This window comes from Halichoeres trimaculatus, unplaced genomic scaffold (genome assembly GCF_033239565.1).
Source record: "Halichoeres trimaculatus isolate MK-OKI-2021-1 unplaced genomic scaffold, fHalTri1.1 fHalTri1_scaffold_2, whole genome shotgun sequence".
In the NCBI taxonomy this organism is placed as follows: Eukaryota; Metazoa; Chordata; class Actinopteri; order Labriformes; family Labridae; genus Halichoeres; species Halichoeres trimaculatus.
The window spans coordinates 18297672-18321570 of NW_027437180.1; the positions used below are offsets into that span (position 1 = coordinate 18297672).

General features: G+C 42.0%; 1 protein-coding gene across 1 annotated transcript; it reads left to right on the forward strand.

The window, feature by feature from the left end:
- Positions 1-65: 65 nt before the first annotated feature.
- On the forward strand, positions 66-22915 carry wipf2a (WAS/WASL interacting protein family, member 2a). Its single transcript, XM_074696772.1, has 9 exons — positions 66-149; positions 413-528; positions 8351-8489; positions 8988-9120; positions 11449-11583; positions 11991-12653; positions 18580-18825; positions 20128-20229; positions 20790-22915. The coding sequence occupies exons 3-9, from the start codon at positions 8427-8429 to the stop codon at positions 20831-20833; spliced, it is 1386 nt and encodes a 461-aa protein (XP_074552873.1). The 5' UTR covers positions 66-149; positions 413-528; positions 8351-8426; the 3' UTR covers positions 20834-22915.
- Positions 22916-23899: the final 984 nt, after the last annotated feature.

Sequence of the window (23899 nt, forward strand, 5' to 3'; positions counted from 1 at the left end):
CGGTGGAGTTTTCGACGGCACTTAAACATAGCGCAGATCTGCCTCCATTTTGTGTCGGCCCGTCCCGTTTCCGGGTTTCTGAGCAGGGACCGATAAAACCGAGCGGTGTCAGCGGGGAGTATGGCTGTGCTTGCAGGTCAGGAGTGCGGGTAAAGTTTTCCGTTGCTACACGAAGCTCCTGAAAGTGACTCCTAACGCCTTCTGTGTTTTTCTGTAAGCGCTGACTCATCGCAGGAAGCTGTTATTTAACGATATTTACAGCCAGCCGGACTGCGCTGACACTGACAGCTGGAAAGTAAACAGCCCAATGCTAACCTGCTAACTACTGCTAGGCTCCGGACTAACCGCCACTAGTCGAGAGCTAGCTAACGTTAGCCGGCTAACCTGAGTGGATGTTTTGGTGTTTTTCCAGCACCCTCCCATCCTAGATTTTCTCACTGAGCTCGGACGGAAGATTGCCACAACAGCACTTTCCATTCATGTGGTTAGGAGGACGGGACTACCAAACCGCCTCTTTTGCGAGCCAGGGTAAGTTGGATGTTGAAGCTAACTTTACTCCACCTAAGTTTAAGCTAGTGCCAGCAGGTATGTTTGATCCAGCGGAGTTTACCTGGGAGCGGCTAGAGCAACCTGTCTGGGCCTGTTAAATCCTGTTGTAGCTCCAACCAAACTCTGAAAAAGAAATTTTTAGGTCATATATTAATGTGATGTTCTGTAAGTTACATTAATTGAATCATTAAGTTATAAAGCGTTAACGCAAAACGCAGTTTTACTTACACTACAGTGGGGCGGTGTTACGATTTCGTCCAACTTGAAGCTTTTTTTATGGTACAAAATCTGATTGTGTGTTATAATAACAGCGTATTATGATTATGTTTTCTTTTAAAACACACTACCCACTGTTAAATTCCTACACAGTCTTCACAAACATAAACCATATCTTTTCCTTACCCTTATAACACTGTATGCAGACTCAAAACAGACTGTATTCTTTGACTTCTATTAGTTGTTTTGGACTCTGACATGTTTGGAAATGAAAAACTCATCAGATGTGACCAATATCCTGATATGCCTGTTAAATCCTGTTTTACTGAGGATATTGTCACATGGTTTGTTATATTGCCCTGTAAACTCCTACTCTCCTTTGAAAGTGGCAACCTTTTATACAAAGTCAATTGCAAAACCTGTCCTATGCTTATGTGAAGACTTAAACCAAGGTATGTTTTCACAATCTTAGAGTATCAGAGCCTCAAATCCTAGAAACACACACACACACACACACACACACACACACACACACACACACACGTACACACACATCCGCTGGTCTTTATCTGTCTGTATTTCCTTGACCACAAAAGCATCTGACTTCCTCATACCCCCCCAACACACACACACACACACACACACACACACACACATGCGCGTGTTGTATTTCTAACTGTGCAGCAACACTTTGTGTATGTATGGAAACTTAATTTTTAACAGCCATTACTTCAGTGTTGACTAACTGTTAGCTTTATTGTGAAGCAAACATGATCTTGACCTGCTTTGGTTCTCCAACATGATGTTTAATGGAAAGGATTAGTCAGATTATAAGAGTCAAAAGTCAAGACCTGTTGCTTTTATCAGTATAGCTGTCAGCTGTGTATGGTTTTAACAGATGAAGAAACAAGCTGAAACGATAAACTTCTCTCTCTCTCTCTCTCTCTCTCTCTCTCTCTCTCTCTCTCTCTATATATATATATATATATATATATATATATATATATATATATATATATATATATTCTAATTTCTCTTACATCTTTGTTTCCAGCATCTATAATAAAGAGATATAAGCTTTGGGGCTGGGGGATAAAGCCCAAAAATAAGATCTCTGATTTTCACACCAAACTTAATGTATGATGTGAATGGATTTTTCTTCTTCCTAGAAACAACAAATGACAAAAAAATATTTAAAACAAGTTTTTTTTTATGCTCACCTTTGTGGTCATCAGGAAATTGATCTGAGGCAGAGGTCAATCATTGTTGATAAAATGCACCATCACTCTAGTTGTGCTCCCACCGAGAAGACCGGTTCGGTTCGTCTCGGTACGGCGCGCATTATGTGGTGTTTCCACTGACATATCCCAGGACAGATCCCCAAATAACCAAGACGAGCTGTCCCACTTTCTCGGACCCTTTCGTATGGGTGCCAGAGTGAACTGATCTGCCCTCGGAAGGTGGAGCAACACACTGCAGACTAGGGATGCACGATATTGGATTTTTGCTGATATCCAATATGCCGTTATGCCGTTATATCGAAACCCCTTTTGGCCAATACCGATAATCACAAGTTTGTTTGTTTTTTCACTGTAAAGAAAGCTAAGTCTATCCTGTACTGGAATTTATATGTTACTCTTACTGTGACGGTCTTATTTGTTTAAGAAACACACATAAAACAAGACAAAAAACATTTGATTTTACCATAAATAAGAAATGTATTATTTATTCGAACTCAAAACATTCAGTATTGAAATACAGAAAAATAATTTCTTTAGATCACATGAACTTTAAATGTACAATGCATTTTTAAACATAACCAAGTTGCATTTGATTATTTTAGAGCTACTGTAACAACCTAGTGACAGACACAGAGCTCTGCAGTGCAAATAAATGAAGTGCTACATTTTATTTAAGGAGCTTATTTTTCAGATGGAAAATAATAATAATCCTAACTGAATAGCACCTTATCGGCTGGGCATATCAGCAGAAATTTTCATATCTGCCGATACTGATAAACATGTTTTTAAGCTTTTATCAGTTGATACCGATATTGTGCCGATAATATCGTGCATCCCTACTGCAGACTGTTGATTGGTCAAAAGAATTGTCACTTACCTCGACAGTGGCTGCATTTCTCCTGGCGGCTCACAGACTTCTCTGAAACAAAGCTTGATTGCACTTTGTAACAGAGAGCTACTTGCCAATCACAGAAAGGACGAAATGCTGCATGTCTTCCATCTATGCTCTTTGTTTACTGTGTAGCATTTTTCTTCTTCGTTGGATTTATTTGCAGGGTAAACTGTGTCACCCAGCTACGGCGTCACGCTATTGTTTAACAGCTGCGGCTTTCGGCATCCGGCTTACACGCCGCCTACAACGAGAGGGCACAGTTTGCTGTGGCAAACTATACTGAACCGAACAGGCTGCTTGGTGGAAATGTGGCTTCTGATGTCCAGCTGCAGGGTTTGACTTGACCCAATGTTTGTTGGGGTGGAATAAAACAACAACCCCTCCAGCTTTTTAGCGAAATTTTTATGTGTGGTTCTACAGGTTACACAAGGCCACTTCAGTTAATACTTGTTATGTCAATTTACAAAGTCACCCTGGCTATTTTTGTGACAGGCATTAGATAGGAGATCTAGAGATTTATTTTTGAATTTATATTAATTCGAAAAACTGCATGTATATTGTATTTTAAACCAGCAAGAATAACTAGATCTTCCAATACCAATCACAACAAACCAATCTGAGCCAATCTCAGCGTTTAGTGATCAGGAATCATCAGTGTAAGATAATCATCCCACCACGACCATTAAACTGAGCTGTCATAAACTGAGCAGTTTGTGGTAGAAAATGAAAACAGTACCATTTTACGAGCAACTCTGTAACTAACTTTAAGATGGCACTCATTTGGAAATATTCAAAACAAAAAGCAAAATTTGTCTGATAGCCGTGGATGTTTCCTCTGTATTCCTTTCAGTTGACATCTGTAGCAGCTCTTCTTCTGTGTACTCCGGTTCATACAGGTATCCTTTTGGTTCCAAAGTGAATGAAACTTCATCGTCGCTGTCATAGTCACTCATTTTGAATTTCTTACACTGCCTCACAATCCTTAGAGTACAAACAAAAGAATTACGATACTTGATCAAACTTGCACGAGGCTACAACCGGCGAAGCATAGCTTGTTTACGTTCCCTACAGCTGAAATGAGGAGGAGGGGGGACGGAGCGCAGTAGCGCTGTGCGGGGAAGGACACATGAGCAGTTAGTTAGGTCCAGATAAATGTTAATATTTCTGAAGACTTAATGCACTTAAAAAATATTTTATGTAGCGTACTCTTAAACTGTGGTATTACTTTTTGATTTTAGTTCTTGTAGGCAGAGAAAATAGCCTTTAAATTGGTACGGTCTCTCCCTGTTAGCGTCTATTTCCTCGTCACCATCGATTACAGTCTGTGTCTTACTGAGGGAGAGGAGACACCTTTCTACTGTATCTAATGTCCTTAGTGGTCACATAGAGCTCATACAACCCCACTTCAAAAGTTTGGTGTGTAACTTTGGCAGATTAATCATCAACAATTATTAGTTCCAACCAGGGGAGGAGTGTGGCAGCAGACGCGCTTTGTGTGACTGGAGGATATATCAAATAAATTAAATATTTCTGGAGGGAGTGTGAAATGTATGAAATGACTGTAATGCGACCATCAAGTACAAATTTTCACGTGAATGTTTTAAGACATCGGTATGTAATTCTCTTTCGAGTTTCACTTACTTCACTTTCTGCTGGTGCTCCTGTCACAGCAAGCAGCACACTCCCCCGCCCACCCAGAAAACTCTCCTAGGCGTGCGTATTTTAGAGGAGAAATCAGAATGTTGAGATATATATCGTGTCAAGCAATACAGCTTAAAAATATTGAGATATTGGTTTTCGACCATATCGTGCAGCTTGACTTTGAACTGATTGACAAAGTGCTTAGTGCATTAAAAGACTGATACTGAATCTAGTGTCTCTTTCACCTCCAGAAAAAGGTCCAATCCCCCAACTCTCATTTTTTTTGTCTCTGCCGCTGTCTTTTTCCTTTATACTATGTCACTCACTGACTGGAGAGCTTGCTGGGTGAGATTCCTTTGGTTTCTATGAGTGAAAACCTGCACGACTCTGAGCCAGGCAGCCTGAGGAATGGAGCAGCAGTGAAGGGTGAGGGTGGGGTGCGAGAGCCAGCACTGCCTGCATGAGCCAACAATTGGCCCAGACTGCTAACTGGTTTGGGGAGATCCAATGACCTCAGCCTGTATTGTATGCATTGATGACACATTTCAAGCTGTTTTAGGAACAGGTGTATTCTAGCTTTAATTAAGAAGGATGGGTAAATAGAGACGGGCAAATAAAAAACATAAACTCAGTGACGGGTGTGCTTTATACGAGTTCTTAAAAGACAGTCTCATGTTGACCCTAAGAGAGACTTTCTTGCCATTCTTTCCCACCAATCTGCCTGAACCATTAGTTAATATCTTCTTTATAGAATCGCATATCATTCATCTTCGATAGTACTTCACAAACTGCTTTCCATAACTCTTTTTAAAGTTGTTTTTTATTCTCCAACTAATATACATTTATCCCCTCATCACTTCTTTTACAGCCATATTTTTGGGAGCATTTTTGCTAGATTTTCACTTTTTTTCCCTGCAGACACCAAAGCTGACTGATTTCTGATTGCTCCATATTACCTGGACTCTAAAGTGCTACAGGCAGAAACCAGGGCAATTAGAAAAACTGAAAAAAAAATGGTTCTCTAATGGCTCTCAGGATCAGTGTAGCAGTCTTTCTTTAGCTGTAAATGAGTCAGAGGCAGTGACTTACAACACTGAGGCAACACTTCATCAGGCCCTGGCTGTTGAACTAAAGATCCTCTTTAAAACCCTCATCTTCTTCTCTGGTGTATCCAAGGAGCTGCATCAGTGACTGCTTCCTCCTCCTAAGAATGTCTGTTTTTACAGCTTACTGGGATCATCTGTTTTTGTCCTCTGTAAAGAGGTGGAGTGAAACAAGTTAGCATCCTGCGCAACATTTTCTTTTCTCCTGAACCCTGTCCTAACTGTTTTTCGGTAATGGATCAATTTAGGGGATGTCAAAATGGAAAAATAGTGACATTTTTTAAAGTTCCAGCTGGTAGGATGTGAATACTTTCTGGTGTCTTTCATTCTCTGTAATTGCACACGGAGTATCTTGGTTCTACCCAAAACAAGTTGACAAAAATCTCTGCTTGGAGACACATTGATGGACATTTTTATAATTTTCTGAGTAATGCTGCGGCCACACCGGACGTGAATTGGCGAATTTAAACGCGCGTCTCGCATGAGGCTGGACGCTGGAATATTTTGACAAGCTGAGGGGCGATGCGCATCTCTGTGCAGGCGGAGTAGAGAGCCCGCTCATTTTAAGACGGAAAGTCCAAAAGAGCATCTGAAAAACAGTGAGCTGCGGTTTCAAAAGCATGGCAGGAGAGTGTGTGAAAGATTACAGTTAAGGCCTGCTGCCTCTCCCTGGTAATCCACCTCCACTGGCCCTGCCTGGCTGCTCCCTGCGACCTCATCCTCGACCCCCGACCCATGTTCCTAGAGGTCTCCCTTGGGTCTCCGTGGCTCTGCCCCTGCCCCACTCCTTTCTCCTCTCTATTAGGTAGGTGTCCCTGAGGCTCTTCCATCTTTTACGACAAAACTCCACTGAGGAAAACACAGTCGGACTCAGTGATGACCCGTGCAGGCAAATCCAGCTAGAAATGAATATTAACAGAACTTACCTTCAAAACCTGTCTCCTCAGCAACTTTCACCCAAGCCTGCTCCTTTTTTTCTGGTCTCTGTACAGTACACACGTCATATTGTATAACTCTGGATGATGACACACCGCACAGATTGTTTTCTCCATCTTCGGGCGGGGTTGGAGTAGGAGAAGGTGGTGGGAGCGTCACACGTCATCAAATCCATGACGTCGTGGGGGAATGTCATCGCTGATTTGCTGCCGCGGCGCAGCCTCACGCGAATTTGTGTCAAAAGTACAATATCTTTAACTCGAGCCAACACTCCAAACGCGCAGAGGCACCGCACCGAGCATGTCCGGGGCGAATCGGCATCCAAGCACGTCTTTGCATTGACCTTGTATGTAATCTTGTCACAAATTTGCGTCTAGTGTGGCCGTACCATAAGAAATACTTTAATAACACAATCAAGAATGATTCCATTGACAGACAGAGAAAATAACTAATACTCCACTCTTTTCTTTTCATCCTCTTTGTAACCCTGCTGAAATGTTAAAAATTTAGTAATTTAAAGACACTTTGTCTTAAGAACTTGACCAAAATGCACAGATAAGTTAGTTAGTTTGACTTTACGTACAGAAAGACATTTCCACCATAATTTGTGGCAATAAAATACAGAAGAAAACGGGAAACAAAATGTCTCAGCTGAAGTTTCCTGTAGAGAATATTCAGTCTTCTATTGTGAGCAAAAAATGAAGTATCCATTAAGGAAAGATTTAAGATAATATATATTTTAACAGTCTTGAGAGGTTGTCACTTTCTTTCAAGGGTCAAAGGGAATCCTTTTTCAGGGCTTGGTCATATTGGACAAATTATGTGAAACCAGTAATCCCTAAGGATGGGTACCGAATTAGGTACTTTTACAGGTACCAACCAAATCCTGTCAAAAGTACCAGGTATCGATTCATGTAAAATCAAAAGGTACCATGTTTAGGTACCTAAACGCATCCTTGTGACTGTGAGGGAGTGGAAGAATAGGTTATTTTCCATGCTGGACATGAACACAGCATTGCAAGGTTATATACTGATGGATAAATATGTCAAATAAAAAAAAATCTATACTTTATTATTAAACAAACTGATATTTTTTACCACATAAACACAAAAAAGTATCGAAAATTGGTACCGTTGAGTACCGGTACCGATTGCCAGGTACTGGGCATCAGTACCGTATCGTTTCAAATGTGAAAGGTACCCATCCCTAGTAATCCCTGTAATTTACCTTGTTTACATTTCGTTTTAGGTTTATGCAAATGTAAAAATCTTGATGTGTCTTATTCCAGATAAGTTAAGATTTGGAGCCAGACCCCTCCTTCCGCTCACCTGTTCTCTTAGTTCTTAAATCTATTAAAACTAAGGAATGGCAATGATCATTTTCATAACCACATTAGACGTGTGGAATGTAAGTTGTATACTGTACCCTTTTCCCCAAAAGATGCTATGTCACATGCCTTTCCAAATAAACAAAAAATTACAAAATAATATTTTTTTTCTAAAGAAAGAAAGAAAGGAGGGGCCTGGCAGGTCAGACTCTGACCAAACAGTTATCATGGGCATCAGGAGTTGCAGTCTGTCTCTCTGTTGTCGTGTTGTAAAGCTTTCATTATGTCTAATAAAGAAACTCTTCATGTCTGCTAACCACAGGAGGGTTCACAGCTCATGGTACACCTGGGATTGCTTCAGCAGTTTGGCTGCAGTCACGAATGTTCCCAAGTGTGAAGGATCCTCTTGTAGCTTGTTCACTGTATATATCTGTTATTTTTCAGGAGTTGTCGTGTGTCGTCCCAGTTGAGACTGTGAAGACATTGGTCTCCCATACAGAGGTGCCAACAGAGGGACAGGATGCCTATTCCTCCCCCTCCCCCTCCTCCCCCTGGACCCCCACCTCCCCCAACCTTCAATGAGGTCAGTGAACAGAGTGACAGAGACTTGTATTGAAATTAGGAGTATTGTTAATGTGATAGAAATAACTTTTTTAGTCTGCTTAAGAAAACTAAAAACAGAAAACAGGTTTGACAAGGAATCACTGGGAATTAAAACGCTGTAAAAGCAAAAAGGACTTTAAGAAAAACAACAGAAGTACATCAGTGCAAAGTCAAAGAAGCATATTTTATTTCTACAAGCAAGATAAAAATACTTCCTGGAGAAACATAGGTACGTGTCGTCAGATTGAGCCCAAACTGAAGTGGTGTTTGATGATCATGTCCCCTGTTTCTGTTTTAACTAGAATAGACAGTAGAGAGGGTTAAATCTGCAGTTTCAGGGGTTGGGGGAAACATCTCTTGACAATAAGTGGTCCAGAAAACAGTTCATTGGCATTTGAACTTTGTGTCCCAGCTTGAGTTCTGTGTGTGGTGTCAAACCCAGACAAATACAGAGCACAAACTTTCCCCTCCTCTCCAGGCAAACACTACTCCTCCAAAACTGAGCAATTCTGAGGCTAAAGGCAGGGGAGCACTGCTGTCTGACATCTGCAAAGGCACCAGGCTAAAGAAGGTTGGCGTGGTCAATGATCGGAGCGCCCCCGTCATAGAAAGTGAGTAACGCACATAGGCACGGTCATTGTACACATAAACACCTATCGTTCTGATGGCCTGGAGCCAGTGAGTTTGTCCCTGGTAGGTTTATTTGTTGGGCAGAAGTATGTTTTCTTATTGTTGTGTTTTAATTTTACATCATATGCCACCGTTGTCAGTTCATGTGATTGATGAACTGCAGCCGGATTTGTTTAAATACACATGGGAAGACAGATGAAATATTGTGGGTGTAGTCTTGCCTCACAGAAAGAGGTGCTTTCCACTCTTGTGTTGTTATGGGTTGGTTACCTGGTTTTGAAACCTTTTATATTTCTGTTGTCTTGCTGATACTACTTTTCATTATTTACTGTCTATCTCACAAACCTCTTACGAATGCCAAATATAGAGTGTAGAAAATCAAATTTTGATTTACTGTGCTGCCAGTTTTTTTTTCAGTGTTTTCTGGAGCAGCTCCTAATGATGATCACTCACCTCTCTGCAGCCAATTGACAGTTTATCTCTGGTCTTTAATTGTTTTGTTTTCAACCTCTCAGCTGATTGTCATCTTCCTCTGCATGCAGACACTGTCCCTGTCAGGTTCTGACGCACAGATGAGGATATTTCCCACACTTGTTTTGGTTTGATTCAGAGGTGTGCTCTTAAAATGCACAGGGTAAAGCCAGTAACTTGATTGCTTAATTATTTTACTAAATCAACAACAGATCCATTTAGCTAACTGTTGTTGGGTGATTTTTATGCTGCATGGCCAGCAGAGGGCGTGTAAAGATGCATGGCCCTGCTATTTGGCAGTATTGCTGTAACATACAGATAAGAGCACTGTTTGTCCATGAGCTTAAAGGGATAGTTCAGTTTTTTTGAAGTGGGGTTGTATGAGCTCTATGTGACCACTAAGGACATTAGATACAGTAGAAAGTTGTCTCCTCTCCCTCAGTAAGACACAAACTGTAATCGATGGTGACGAGGAAATAGACACTAACAGGGAGAGACCGTACCAAATTCAAAGGCTATTTTCTCTGCCAAGAACTGAAATCAAAAAGTAATACCACAGTTTAAGAGTACGCTAAGAGTCCACGGATGTTTCCTCTGTATTCCTTTCAGTTGACATCTGTAGCAGCTCCTCTTCTGTGTGCTCCGGTTCATACAGGTATCCTTTTGGTTCCAAAGTGAATGAAACTTCATCGTTGCTGTCATAGTCACTCATTTTGAATTTCTTGCACTGCCTCACAATCCTTAGAGTACAAACAAAAGAATTACGATACTTGATCAAACTTACACGAGGCTACAACCGGCGCTGAAGCACAGCTTGTTTACGTTCCCTACAGCTGAAAGGAGGAGGGGGGACGGAGTGCAGTAGTGCTGTGCGGGGAAGGACACATGACCAGTTAGTTAGGTCCGGATAAATGTTAATATTTCTGAAGACTTAATGCACTTAAAAAATATTTTATGTAGCGTACTCTTAAACTGTGGTATTACTTTTTGATTTTAGTTCTTGTAGGCAGAGAAAATAGCCTTTGAATTTGGTACGGTCTCTCCCTGTTAGCGTCTATTTCCCCGTCACCATCGATTACAGTTTGTGTCTTACTGAGGGAGAGGAGACACCTTTCTACTGTATCTAATGTCCTTAGTGGTCACATAGAGCTCATACAACCCCACTTCAAAAAAACGGAACTATCCCTTTAACGGTCCTTTAAGTACTGAGCATTCACTTACTAGTACCAAAAAATACAGGTTCTTGTTACCCGTCCCTAGTCCTAGGTTCAGAAGTTTTCCTCAGGTGTGTCACAAACAGGCTGAGGTTTGACTCCAAGCCGGTCGTAGCTTTCAGCTCTAGTCGTTTGGTGTACACCCAGCTGGTTCACTTGATCCCTGAACTCTGAAGAGATTGTTCAACCAGCTGAGTTTATTACAAGGAAGAGCAGTCAAATTGGCACTGCCAGGGTACCCTTGAGCAAAGTACCATACTCGCAGCTGCTTGGGTCGCCTGCTCGTGTGTGGCCCCCAGTTGGCCTTACCCTCAAGATTTTTTTGTTGATTTGGCCAAAATACTCAATACTCATCCAAGACAGCCAAACATTGTTGTATTTCTCATTCTCAACAACATCTTCTGTGCTTGTAATTTGAGTTGCAGTTTATGGATGTGAGTGAAACTGATGAACCAAAATGTAAACTGCTTGGTGCTCTTCTTTTTGACTGTGCTCGTAAACTGGTCTGTCTCCACTAAATAAAGTTGCATGGCTCTTCATATCTCAGTATTTGAATATTGAAATGTTGCTCCAGTTCTGCTCTCTAACTGATCTTTACCAACATTTGTCTCATCGTTCCACCAGAATCAGGAGGTGGTGGAGGAGGAGGAGGAGGAGGAGGAGGTGGCGGCGGCGGTGGTGGTGGATTTGGAGGTGGAGGCCCAATGGGATTGGGAGGTCTTTTCCAGGGAGGTGTGCCAAAACTGCGACCCATTGGAGGTAAATGTTGTATTTATAATACATTTGTTTTTATTGTACCAACCTTTATCCAAATTATTCAACATATCCAAGATGGGCACTAAAGCAGGGGGAATAATAAATATGTCACAGCGTATATAGATATACTTAGAAATGTGTTTATTATTTACATTAATTGAAAGTGCTACGTTTGGTAAAAAATTAGATTTGATTCAAGGATTTTGAAAAGAATTTCATGAGGTAAATTGGTTTTAGGCTTAATCAGTTTTACAAAAAGGAGGGCCAAAGTCTTTATGCAACTTGATGGTTGCATAGAAAAGCTCCACCAAAAATTGTTACAGAATAACACAACTTCCTAAACTGGATTCAACATTAATAGTTAAAGCTATCCTGGGGTCTTTAATGTTCCATCTCTGTTTTTGATCTAGATGGTCCAGCTGGAGGCTCAGTGGGCAGATCTGCCTTGAAACCTCCGGGGTCCCGTTCTGCGGCTCCTCGCCCCCCAACAGGACGCTCCAGCTCCCCTTCCCCTCCAGAGCACCAGCGCTCTCACCGCCCCTCCCTGCCTGACATCTCCCGCCCCTCTAGCAGCAGCAGCAGCTCCTCAACAGGCAGCGGGATGAAGCACAGCACCTCAGCCCCACCTCCTCCTCCACCTTTTAACAGAGGCAGCCGCGCCAACGCTCCCCCAACTCCTAATCAGAAAGGACCCCCTCTGCCCTCCTCTTCAGCTCACAACAGAGAGAAGCCCCTCCCACCAACTCCAAACAGAGGCCACACCCCTTCCAGCTCTGTGAGGCCCCCTCCGTCTTCCAGCAGACCACCAACAGGTGGATCCTCAGCTCCCCCACCTCCCCCACCATACAGGCCACACTCATCTGGTGGCATGTCTAATGGCCCATCACAGGTAGATTCGGGTGGAGCTCCAGAGCTGCCTCAGAGGCAGAACTCCCTTCACAAAAAACACACATCAGCAGGCGGAAGCATGGGACGTAGCCATGCTCCTCCACCTCCTCTCTCATCGTCTCCATCCTCTCAGCAGGGTGGCAGACCACCACCACCTGCAAGAGAGCCACCTGGACGCAGAGCAGGTAAAACCATCTGTTCTCCTAATCACACATAAACTGTGTCGTGTGTCTCTTCCTCATTCATGAGGGATTTGTGTCCTAACACAGGCACCAGAACAGTAGATAATGATTTGTTTCCAGTATCTGAATACAGACAGTAGAAACAGAGCTCTGACCAAAGTCAAAGTTACAAATTAATTTATTCAGACAGTCTCAAGTTAATGCTGCATATCTCAGGTCTGAATCATCCATTTATATAATAACGGACCTGCACAGACAATCACAAAGGATTGTTGTTTAGCAAATACTTTTAAAATTGATCTGAAATTAAAACTACAATCATTCTTCTACTCATTCTTCTTCCTCTCAAAGCAGAGTTTTTAGTTTTTGGTGTCATAAAGCTGTACTTTAGTTACTCTCATTCATTTTATTGCAGGTTAAACATCGATCACACAGCATGGCATGCCCTTATTACGCTGCTAAAGGTAGTGGTTTGTGTAATCCTGATTACACTCATGCAAAATGAAAACAACTCTAGTAGATCAATACTTAAAACACCTTTAGGGTTATTAGTTGTACACTGTTCATTCAAGGGATGTACATCTAAAGGTGCTTTATGACCAAAAGTGCCAGGAACTTTTAGTCCGAGGGTCGAGGAACTTAATGTTTCCTGTGGCCCAGTGATGCTTAGAGAAGCAATAAAAATAAGCACACTACACTGTCAGGCAAAAAGAGTCTACCACAAAGATGACGCCTGAAAGGCCATTTAAGCTCAGCGCTAAATATGGATTCAGATACAGACAGAGCCTTCTGCCTGTGCTCTGCGTTGATTTCTTCCACGTTTCTTCATGATTCCATAAAGCTTACGGGTACAGGCCAAATCGAGCAGTACCACTGGAAACCAGTGTTGCTGTTACAACCCAATAGAATAGAATAGAGAATAGAATAGAAAATACTTTATTTATCCCCGAGGGGAAATTCAGGAGTCACCGCAGCATTTAAGAAAACAAAAGTAAGAAAGAGTATAGAAAGTGCAAAAATGTCCATAAGAAATTAGATGACGACTTCCCGTCCACCACTCGTCCACCACTCTCCAGCCCAGCCAGTCTCCACCTCCACAGGGTCCAGGACTGAGCCTCCCCAGAAGTCTGTTCAGTCTCTGTCTCCTGGATCCTGTCTGCTCACAGCAGGCGAAGCTCCTCCGATGTGTCGCGGCGTCCGATGTCTGCTCCGTCAGCCACGTCCGTGAACAGCACGATGCCGCTGGATTAGCACAGCTAGCTCATCCATCCCCCGGAGCTAGATCCCACGTTCCCAACAACGATGGATGGAAGGGCAGGTCCACGTCGTCACCTCCCAGCTCACATCCGAGAACCAGCACTTCGTCCTCACCTCCTCCTCCTCAGCTCGAGGGAAATCATCAAGCCCTACACTAGTTAGCATTGACATGCTACAGGCTGCTAACAGCTAATTTCGCATGTAAACAATGCAGCCATGGTTACATGTAGGATCTCCAGACAAACACAGGAGAAAAGTAGTAAAAATATCGCCGAAGCCACAAAAAGTTTGGTGTCCGTGACCGACAATGAACCACACAAAGTGATGATCCACTCCAAATACAAAGATGACGAAAAAGAGACGAAAAAATTACAAGAAACGGACAAAGACGAGAGAGCTGCTGCAACAGGCAGCTACTTGGGTAGCGCCTAGCAATACATAGCTCTACTGAGACAAGAAGAAGAAATAACAATAGTGGCACATTTGCAATGTGTTCAACGGCTTCACTGACCACAGCATCAGTCAAAACTGCTTCCATTTTATCTTTGATGCAAGAGGTACATTAGCAATACCCCCTCCACAGTCGAGTTGCCATGCTTGAGTTTGTTGTCATAAACTTTTGACTCTGGGCTGCACCACCAGGTGGATGTATTAGTCATCAGCAATGCCAGTTTAAAGGACACGTGGAAGTATGTGAGCAGTAATGGTAACATCATTGAAAAGGACATATGTAAAGAGAGGATAAATGGGCCTTTAGAAGTGGAAACACAGACCAGAATCGCTGTCTGACACATGAAAGAGACAAGCTGTAGTGACAAAATTTGATTGAAGATGCCTAAAATGCTCAATTTAGAGCAAGAAGAGAAATTAACAGTTTAAAGAGCAACCCACTTACCTGGTGATGCATCATCTGTCAGCTGTATTTACTTAATCAATAAATACTGATCTGATGAGGACATTTTGATAGAAAAAAAACTAGGATGCATTCCCAATGACTCTTCCTGTGTTTCAAGAGTTGTTATGACCTCAGGCCCCGTTTACACGACGCCGAAAACGGTCGATTCCGCAAACATTTCGTTGCGTTTTGGCCTTCCGTTTAGACGAGACCACGTTGCGTTTTCAGTGAAAACGCAAACTTTTGAAAACGCTCCCCAGAGTGGAAAGATCTGAATCCGCTCCTCCAGCCAGCTTCGTGTAAACACAGAGCGGAGCGTCTCAGGGTGAAACACTGACGTCACCGCATGCACACTCATTAGGTGAAGGCTCCGCGCTCAGCCACATTTCCAGTTGAGCCAGTAGTTGGCGGTAATGCGCGTTATGGTTGGATTGCCGACCGTCTCACACAACAAAACGGCAGAAAAAGAAAGAACAGAAGAGGAGACTTCTCCTCCTGGAGTCGTATGAACGCGGATCGTTTTCACGCCGTCCTCATGTAAACGCGGGTGGCTTTTGAAAACGCAAAGGAAGAATCCTTGCGGGAGTCTCCGTGTAAACGGGGCCTCAGTTACCACTGACACATCCAGCTGACGGTTTCTTCTTTGCCCGGTCACTTTTCTAACCATAAGAGTGGGAGCTGACTAGGCCTGGGTTGATAACAAATTTTGCCGTTCAATATATTGTCCCACAATTATTGACAATAAACATTATTATTGACAATGTTTTTTTGAGACCAAATTAACCACTACTATAAATAAAAATATGTCATGATAATGCAGCACACCCTTTCAACTGCATTACAAATTGACTTCTCATCAGTATTTTTTGTGATTGGAATAACAATAACTTTCAAAGATTCTAAAAATAAAAGAAAACTGGCTCTTAGTCAAAAATCTAACTTAAATAACACTAGCTCGTCCGTGTTGATGGGCTCACCTCGCTCATCTGGTTTGAAACTAAAGTATCTCTACACTGGAGCTGTGGCTTTTCACTCTACAATCATCTTTTTTCCTCCTAATTTCAACTACGTCAACCTGCTTGGCCCAGACGAGCTCACAAGGCTCACTTGCTGCACTCTATGGGCCTTTTTCAAACCGCCCCCTACTCACTCCCCCACCATGACGGAGTGCACAAAAAAAAAGACAAAAAAAAAAGAAAATATAATGTAGAAAATATAAAAGAAACGTTCTCCCATGCTTCTTTGGCTGCATTTCTTTTTTTAATGAAGAGTTTTTCATGTTTCACTGTCGCTTGAGTGAATTCTTTTGTTTTTGCGACAGTCCCTGTAAATATTAAACACTCAAATAATAATAATAATAACACGAACTGTCTGAACAAATGCAAGGCAGGCCTTAATCAATGACATGTACATCTAAAGATGTGAACATCTGCATGACAATCATTAAATATTTGTGTTAATTTAACAGTGTTTGTGCTGGCACATATGCGTGGAACTTTCATTTGTCTGTTGCTTCCTCCATGGCTGACACCAGACACAATTTAGCGCTGCACGTGTTTGGCGAGTTGGCATCCGTGCAGACTCGCTTGTGGAGGGTTTTATAGCCCACTACCCCTCCCCGCAGATCGGTTTGGGACGGCCCTTAATGCGGCGGACCCTCTGTGAGAATGCGCAAACGGAGGGGTAGTGGGTAGGGAGAGTGTGTAGGGGGCGGTTTGAAAAAGGCCCTATGTGTTAACGCCAGCCCGATGCTAGCAGCACCACCTTCCCCTAGAGACAAAGTTTTTGGATGACTGACAAGAGGGTTCACTCTGTTCATTCCAGTACGGAACCAACGCGCCCAGGTGCTGAGAGTGATGCACAGAGTGAACCCTCTTGACATCCAGCCTGTTTGGAGGAGAGAGACCAGGAAAACAAAAACGCATGCAAATGGAAATATATTGAGGCTGACAAAAATATCAAGTTCGTTTCATGTATGATGTGACAATTAGATTAATTGACTATCATCCCAGGCCAGAGCTGACAGTTGCGTTCTTGCTATCAGGCTCAGAGAAGATATGTTACAGAGTTATTAATCATGTGAATTACAGACATTTGCACTGCTAAAAGTGAACTGGATTACAACTTTGAAGCCAAGGCAGTTCTGAGGACATTTCTAGTGATTTAGTTTGCTGAGAACAAAATACTCAGATGCTTTATCTTCCCATGCAGTTGGAAACTTGTGTTTTTGCCACTAAGTTGACAGATAGAGTTGAAAAGTGCTGGACTCCTTTCTGTGGATTATTTGATATGATGTGTAATTGGGCTGCTCGGGGTGTAGCTTATATTGTTGAGAAATATTCACAGTAGGCTTTAAAACTATCAGGATCTAGTATTCATAGCAACCAGGTGATAAACATAACTAACCTTTGAGCTTAGGATATAAAAAATTTGAGCTGTGACGTCCTTGAAAATGGACCAATGAATGACATTACACGTCTTGTCCTTCAAAGATCAAGGACCTCATTCATTAAAGGAAGCAAATTGATTTAATTTTTTTAAAAATTTATGATCATTTTGTCATTTTAAATAGTGATCCAGAGGTGCTTAATTATAGCTGTAAAGATTATTAATCAGGCTTTTCTGTCCTTCTAACTCAGTACCCAAACATTATCAGTGGTGAAGACACCACCTGCTTTACTTTCTGTGCTGGCGGAATGCTCATTCAGAGGCACACTCAGGTTTTAACTTTTCCTCTGTATGATCACAACAACAGCAGAGTGCAGGGGCAAAAAACATCCCAAATCTCTCTCTTCTGACAATAACACCATCAGCAGCATTCTGCAGACACTGAGCATGCTCCAGTTATGTTTTACAACATCACTGTTTACAGGAATCACTTTTTCATCTCTCATCACAGCAAGTCAGCACGTGGTGCAGATCCACTCTCTGCTGGCGTACATGTTCAGGCTTGATTGGGCAGATTCTTTGTGGATTATCTCACACATTTCTGATGCTTCCAACATGTTCCAAGTTTACAGTTTGTTTGCTTCCGGAGAAAGAGATATTACAGCATCATAATTAGAGGAAATCAAGCCTACAGATGAATTTGCTTCCTCCCCAGAACAGACTTTAGCTGGAAACGTACTCATTATTTGAATTCAGGGTGAACATACGAAACAGGAAGGCACTTGTAAGGCAAGGCTCTGTGTTGTGATTGGACGCTGAAGTGATCGCCACGAGGCCTCCTGGTTATTCTGCATTCCTGAAGCCCAGTGGAATATTCCAGCATTCCTCCTCACTTTCACTCTTTCTGCTTCTCCCCTACATTTCATATCAACTCACAGCACATCTTGCTTTTCTCTGCTCCCCTTCACACTGTTTTTAGGATGAAGGTTTCAACTAATGTGTACCGTCACAAAATAAAGGCTCACTATAATTCCCTCAAAGCCAACAGTGACACATTTAAATGTATTCACAATAAATTAAGTACATCTAAAGATGTGTGAGCATAGAACTTAACTGATGACAGCAGGATGTACTAATTGACAGATTATTGTCCAATCATCTGAGTGATGTGATTTATCTGAAGCCCTATAAGATTCTTAGAAGGAAATATAAACAGTTCAAGTAAGGGTGAGTCAGTAAACCTCGTCACATCCTGAAACCAGCTGCAGGTGTGATCAAGATGCTTGCAGCAGACATATTTCTTGTCTCCTGATCTAATTCCTACAAGTTGAGTAAAATCCTTCATGTCTCCTGATCATTTGTGTTTGTGTCTGCATGTTGTCCACACAGCTCCCCAGGTGCCCCAATCGGGGTCTCGTAACGGTGGTCGAGACGCTCCTCCTCCCCCGCCTCCGTACCGTGTCCACAGCTCTGCCACTTCAGAGCCCCACAGCCGTGTGGGCAAGCCTCCTCCACCTCCCTCCTCTTCCTCCTCCTACTCATCAAACTCTTCCCGAACCCCGGCAGGACCTCCTCCCCCACCCCCACCCATCAGGAACGGCCACTCCTCAATCTCTTCCTCCAAGTCTATCATAGGTGAGTGGGCATCATCGTGTCGTCCAGGCTTTATATCTTTAGTCTCAAAGTGTGTTTTAAAAACTGATTTGATTTTTCTTTAATGTCTTAACACTTGTTCAGTGTAAGACCTTCATTTTTACACACATTACTAATTTATGATAGTCAAATAACTTACTTCGAACAAACCCTTTTAAATTTCTCTTCAATCAGGTTTGATTGGATGGTTCCTAGATTACTGTCGAACCTTTGTTCTCTGTGTTAAGTGTTACAGCTTTGGAAAATCTGTCTTTTTTTCAAAGGTTTTACTGTTACCCCTTAGATGTTCAAGTACTGTTACCCTTTTCTTCTGAGCCAATACATTATTCTATAATCAGAGCATTACTACCATTAACTGTTGACCCTCCCTTCTTAAATGTGATATAAGAATATTACATGGACACCAAATTAATTTTTGTGGATGCCACAAACCTCTCGGTATACGCAACATTTCATAACACACTAAAGCCGCGTTTCCACCAAGCAGTTCACGTCGGTTCAGTACGGTTTGGGACGGTTTGGTACAGTTAAGCCTGATCCCGTTTGCGTTTCCACAGCAAACTGTGCCCTCTCGTGGTAGGAGGTGTGTCAGCTGGATGCCTAAAGCCGCAGCTGTTAAACAATAGCGTGACGCCATAGAAGCTTACCCCGCTATTAAATCCAACGAAGAAGAAAAACGCGACACAGTAAACAAAGAGCATAGATGGAAGACATGCAGCATTTCGTCCTCTGTGATTAGCATGTAGCTCTTTGATACAAAGTGCAATCAAGCTTTGTTTCAGAGAAGTCTGTGTACCGCCAGGAGAAATGCAGCTGCTGTTGGGGTAAGTGACGATTCTTTTGACCAATCAACGGTCTGTGGTGTTGTTGCTCCACCTCCCGGGAGTGGATCGGTTCAGTCTGGCACCAACACGAAAGGGTCCCAAAAAAGTAGGTCAGCTTGTCTTGGTTTTTAGGGATCTATCCCGGGATTAGTCAGTGGAAACGCCACAAAATGCGCGCAGTACCAAGATGAACCGAACCGGTCTGCTTGGTGGAAACATGGTTTAAGTGATAGTTCATGAAACAAAAATATTTTACATTACTTAAAAATAAACAAACCACAAACACTAATGAATTAAAGATGCCTACAGGCTAACTGTTATTATCAGAATTTTTAGCCAAAACATCTTGGACCCAGTGTTTGAGAGACTATCGAAGCTAAAAGTAGCCAACGTCTTCTCTTGGCGTTTTGTGTGTGCATCATGTCTTAAAGGTGTGGGTTTTCTTTTTTTTTTTCCTCAGATGATTTTGAATCCAAGTTTAACTTCCACCCCATTGAGGACCTTCCACCTCCTGAGGAGTACAGGCATTTCAACAAGGTCTACCCCAGCAAGAACAACAAGGGTACTAATACTGCTGTTTTATTTCAACTGTGGGGTGGCAGATTCATGGTGGTTTTCTTTTCTTTTAATGATAGCCAGAATAATGAGATTTCAGGAAGTGCTTGAGACGTTTTTCTCAGATGGGAAAAAAAAAGAAGATGGACGTTGTGATGATGTGCTACTCTCAAGGGCGAGTGTTGCCTTCTACACGGAGATGCTTTTTCTGCCTTTCTTGTGGTGGTTGTGACACTTTTTTCCCCGACTCTCTGTCTGCCATACGGAGTGTGCTTGTCTGTGTGTGCATGTGTTTGTGTGTATGTGAACACATCAAGTCATGACTCTGCTGTGCATGATACAGAGAGCAGAGGAGAGTTGTGAATGTGTGACAATGCAGTGGCAGATTTTTTTTTGTTGTTTGTTTCATCGAAATTGATATATGTTAAATTTTGGCCGGCTAAACTTTTATTTGCAGTGGTCGCTCTGTTTCCTACATGCTTTTGCACTTAGAGCAGGATAGTTTTACCTGTGAGAGTGTTTTTAAAAACTGACCTGTAGTGACCTCTCTTCTTTCTCTTTCCTCAGCCATGATGAGAGGAGCTCCTCCTGCGCCCCCTGTTGGGAGGTGAACAGACCTCAGCTCAGGACTTGAACTCCCCATCAGCCGACTTGATGGACAGTTTATCCGTTGGTCGGGCTGTAAGGATGTGACAGAGCACTCAAATGCACCACCAAACACTCTCACACATTAACACTAAACCACCAGCTGGAATGCAGCGTAAACACTACGACACCATTCAGGTTCGACACTACTCAGCGATCACCTTCTGTCTTTGGCACGAGAGGACAAAAAAAAAAAAACTCGACCTCTCTGACTGTGACCAGCTTGACTTCTCCTCTGCTGACTGGATGAAGAAGAAGAAGTACTTCTGCTACATATCAGGACCAAACTTCAAATCAGTGCATTCCACCTTTTTGTTTTTAATGCATATTCATGATACTAGTAATAACGGAGATTTTTGTAATTCTGAGTGACATCTTTTACTTTGATGATTTTATTATTTGTGGTGTCAGCGTCAGCTTGTGGAGGGAAAGTGGAAAACTTTGAACGTAAACTGTTGAATTTAAATGTCAGCAGATACCGTTCCTTTTCATCAAAGATGATGCCATGAATGTGGGGCTTACTGACGCTTATGTTTGGAGGGTTTTTTTTGTTAGTTGTTGTCTTAAATAGCCATTCCAGCAGTGCCAGGTGAGGGTGCATTTGAATCAAATGTTTGTGTCAGTGTGCCAAAAGTGGATGGAGTTGGTTAAGCTTGCACAGAATGAGGACAGTTTCTTTACATGCTCTGTATATTTATAATCAGCATGTTTTAAATTCTCTTTGTCATCATGCATTACTTGACAGAAACCTAGCCTCGTCCTTTTTTATACATTTGAGGGGACTTTTGTGTTTTTTTTTCCTCCAACCCCCTACAGTCCTGTACTGAGGGTGGTTATCTTTCCATACTCGGCGATGTTGCACGGCAGCTTGACTGCTAAACCGAGACACTGTGCATGACACTTTTTAATGCACTTATGGTAAAAGAAGACCTGAAAAATGTAAACACTAAGAGGGTTTATCCCAACTTTTCTCCTGACTTGTCTGTTTTTACCCGTCATTCCTCAAACACACTGATTCTCCCACAGAGACGAAGAGAAACAGAAATTATGATTTGTTTTCTGGACCAAGAGGAGACGATTCAGTACAGCCGATAGATGTGTGTTTAAGGGATTGTTTTGAAACTTTTGTTCGGAGTAAGTTGTCCCAAAAGCTCAACTTTGTTCTACACTAATCATTTTATTTTGCTGCTGGTGACCTTTATGGTAGAAGGACTGTTTTCAACCAGAGAAGCTATATCGTTTAAAGCTATGCAAGGGGCAGTTTGTACAGATGGTTGGTAACAAGGAACCAAAAAAGGAACACTTAAGTGCCAGAGAAGAGTTTAAGCAGACGGGGTATCTACCTTTTAAATACACATAACATATTTAAAGAACAAAAAAGAAACGCTTGTTCAGGTCTGTTTCCTCACTCTCAGTGATGCAGCGCCCCCTGCTGCTCTTTGCCTTACACTCAAATATGTTGTCACTCTCATCGGTACCTTTTATTTTATTATTTTCTGTAGGGGGACAGATGATGATGACAAAGTAAATAAGAAACAAGTTTATTTGAAAATGCAATAAATATTGTATATTTACATTAAGGAATAAGGTAATCATAGTTAATGATCTATTTTTATGTTGTAAAAAGCTTGTAATATAGGAAAGAGAGATGATTATAACAATGTTCCAGGTAGTGAGCTTTGGTCTGATTGAATAGACTCTCTGTAGCACTTCTCTGGATGTTTGGCCATAACAGATGAATGAGTTGAATGGACGTGAGTGCAGGTTTTTTTTTTTTGCCAACGAGCCAATCTTTTGGGGATCATGCCTGTAAAAATGATCAGTGTGTGAGGCCTGGGTCACAGAAACACCTAACAACCAATAGGACCACACTTCCTGTCCGGAATGTTTGCTCACCCTGACACTCAGGGGACCTGACACACTTATGTCCCCTCCTGTTCTCACCTTGTTGACTCTTGAGAGCAAAAAACTCTGTGGTCATTTCATGTTAATCAACCATGTTTTTATCTTTTGAAATAATTTCAAATAAATATGGGGTAAAGGGTACAAAAGCAATGTTTGTTTGTTTTCTCTTCTTCTTTCACTGTTTTTACAACCTCAATTCACAAAGTTGATGTTTTCTGAATTTAAAATAGAGAAAATACAACACATCGCATATTAAAATGGAAAAGGCTTTGTTTCATGCTTGTTTTAAATTTGATAACAGCAACACATTTATGAACAGTTGGGACGTGAAATGTCTGAAAAAGTTGTATTATGTTAAAAAAAAAAAAACCTTTTAGGAATCGTACCGAACCAATGAGGCTAATTATTAACAGGCAATGTCTAACTGGTAATGACAAGTAAACTCCAGAGAGGTAAAACAAATAATAAAAGGATTTCATCACCTACAGCACATTATATTTCTGTCATAGATGTTCACTTTAAAGAAGAGAGGAACCACCCGGCTAGTAAGGTGCACAATTTTGGATAAGACTTTGGAAGAGACTCAGAAGTTGGATATCTTTAAAGGACCTAGTTGGACTGTCCCTGTGCTGCCAGGTTTCCAGAAGTCTTTCACACACTCCCAACAGTAAACAGTAAACTTCTGTGGCTCATGGACAGCCAAGCAGGCAAAGCTGACCCCAGCTTTCCCATATAATCTGGCTTGCAGAGATGAATTACCCTGTGAATAATGGCCATAATGACCCCCACCCTTTATTGTGGTCATTCTGACACAGTGGCGTCAACACACCAAATTTCCATGCTGTGACATTCAATGAGGTGCCACATAAAAGCAGATTGAGTTCACAGTCATGGTAGAGACAGCAACCACTGTTCCATCGTGCAACATGGTGCAACATTTTTAAATGTACCATCAGAGCCTTAAGCATACTTTCAGGTCAACCTCAAAGGGAAGGACCCCGTAGCGGACACTGGCAGACTAATGCCCAGTATCAATGTTGACACAGTCACTGACTTTAAGACACGTTCTTGCTAAACCTTTTTTTTTTCTTAAAAATCTGTTTAAAAAAAATCAAACAGGAATTGGT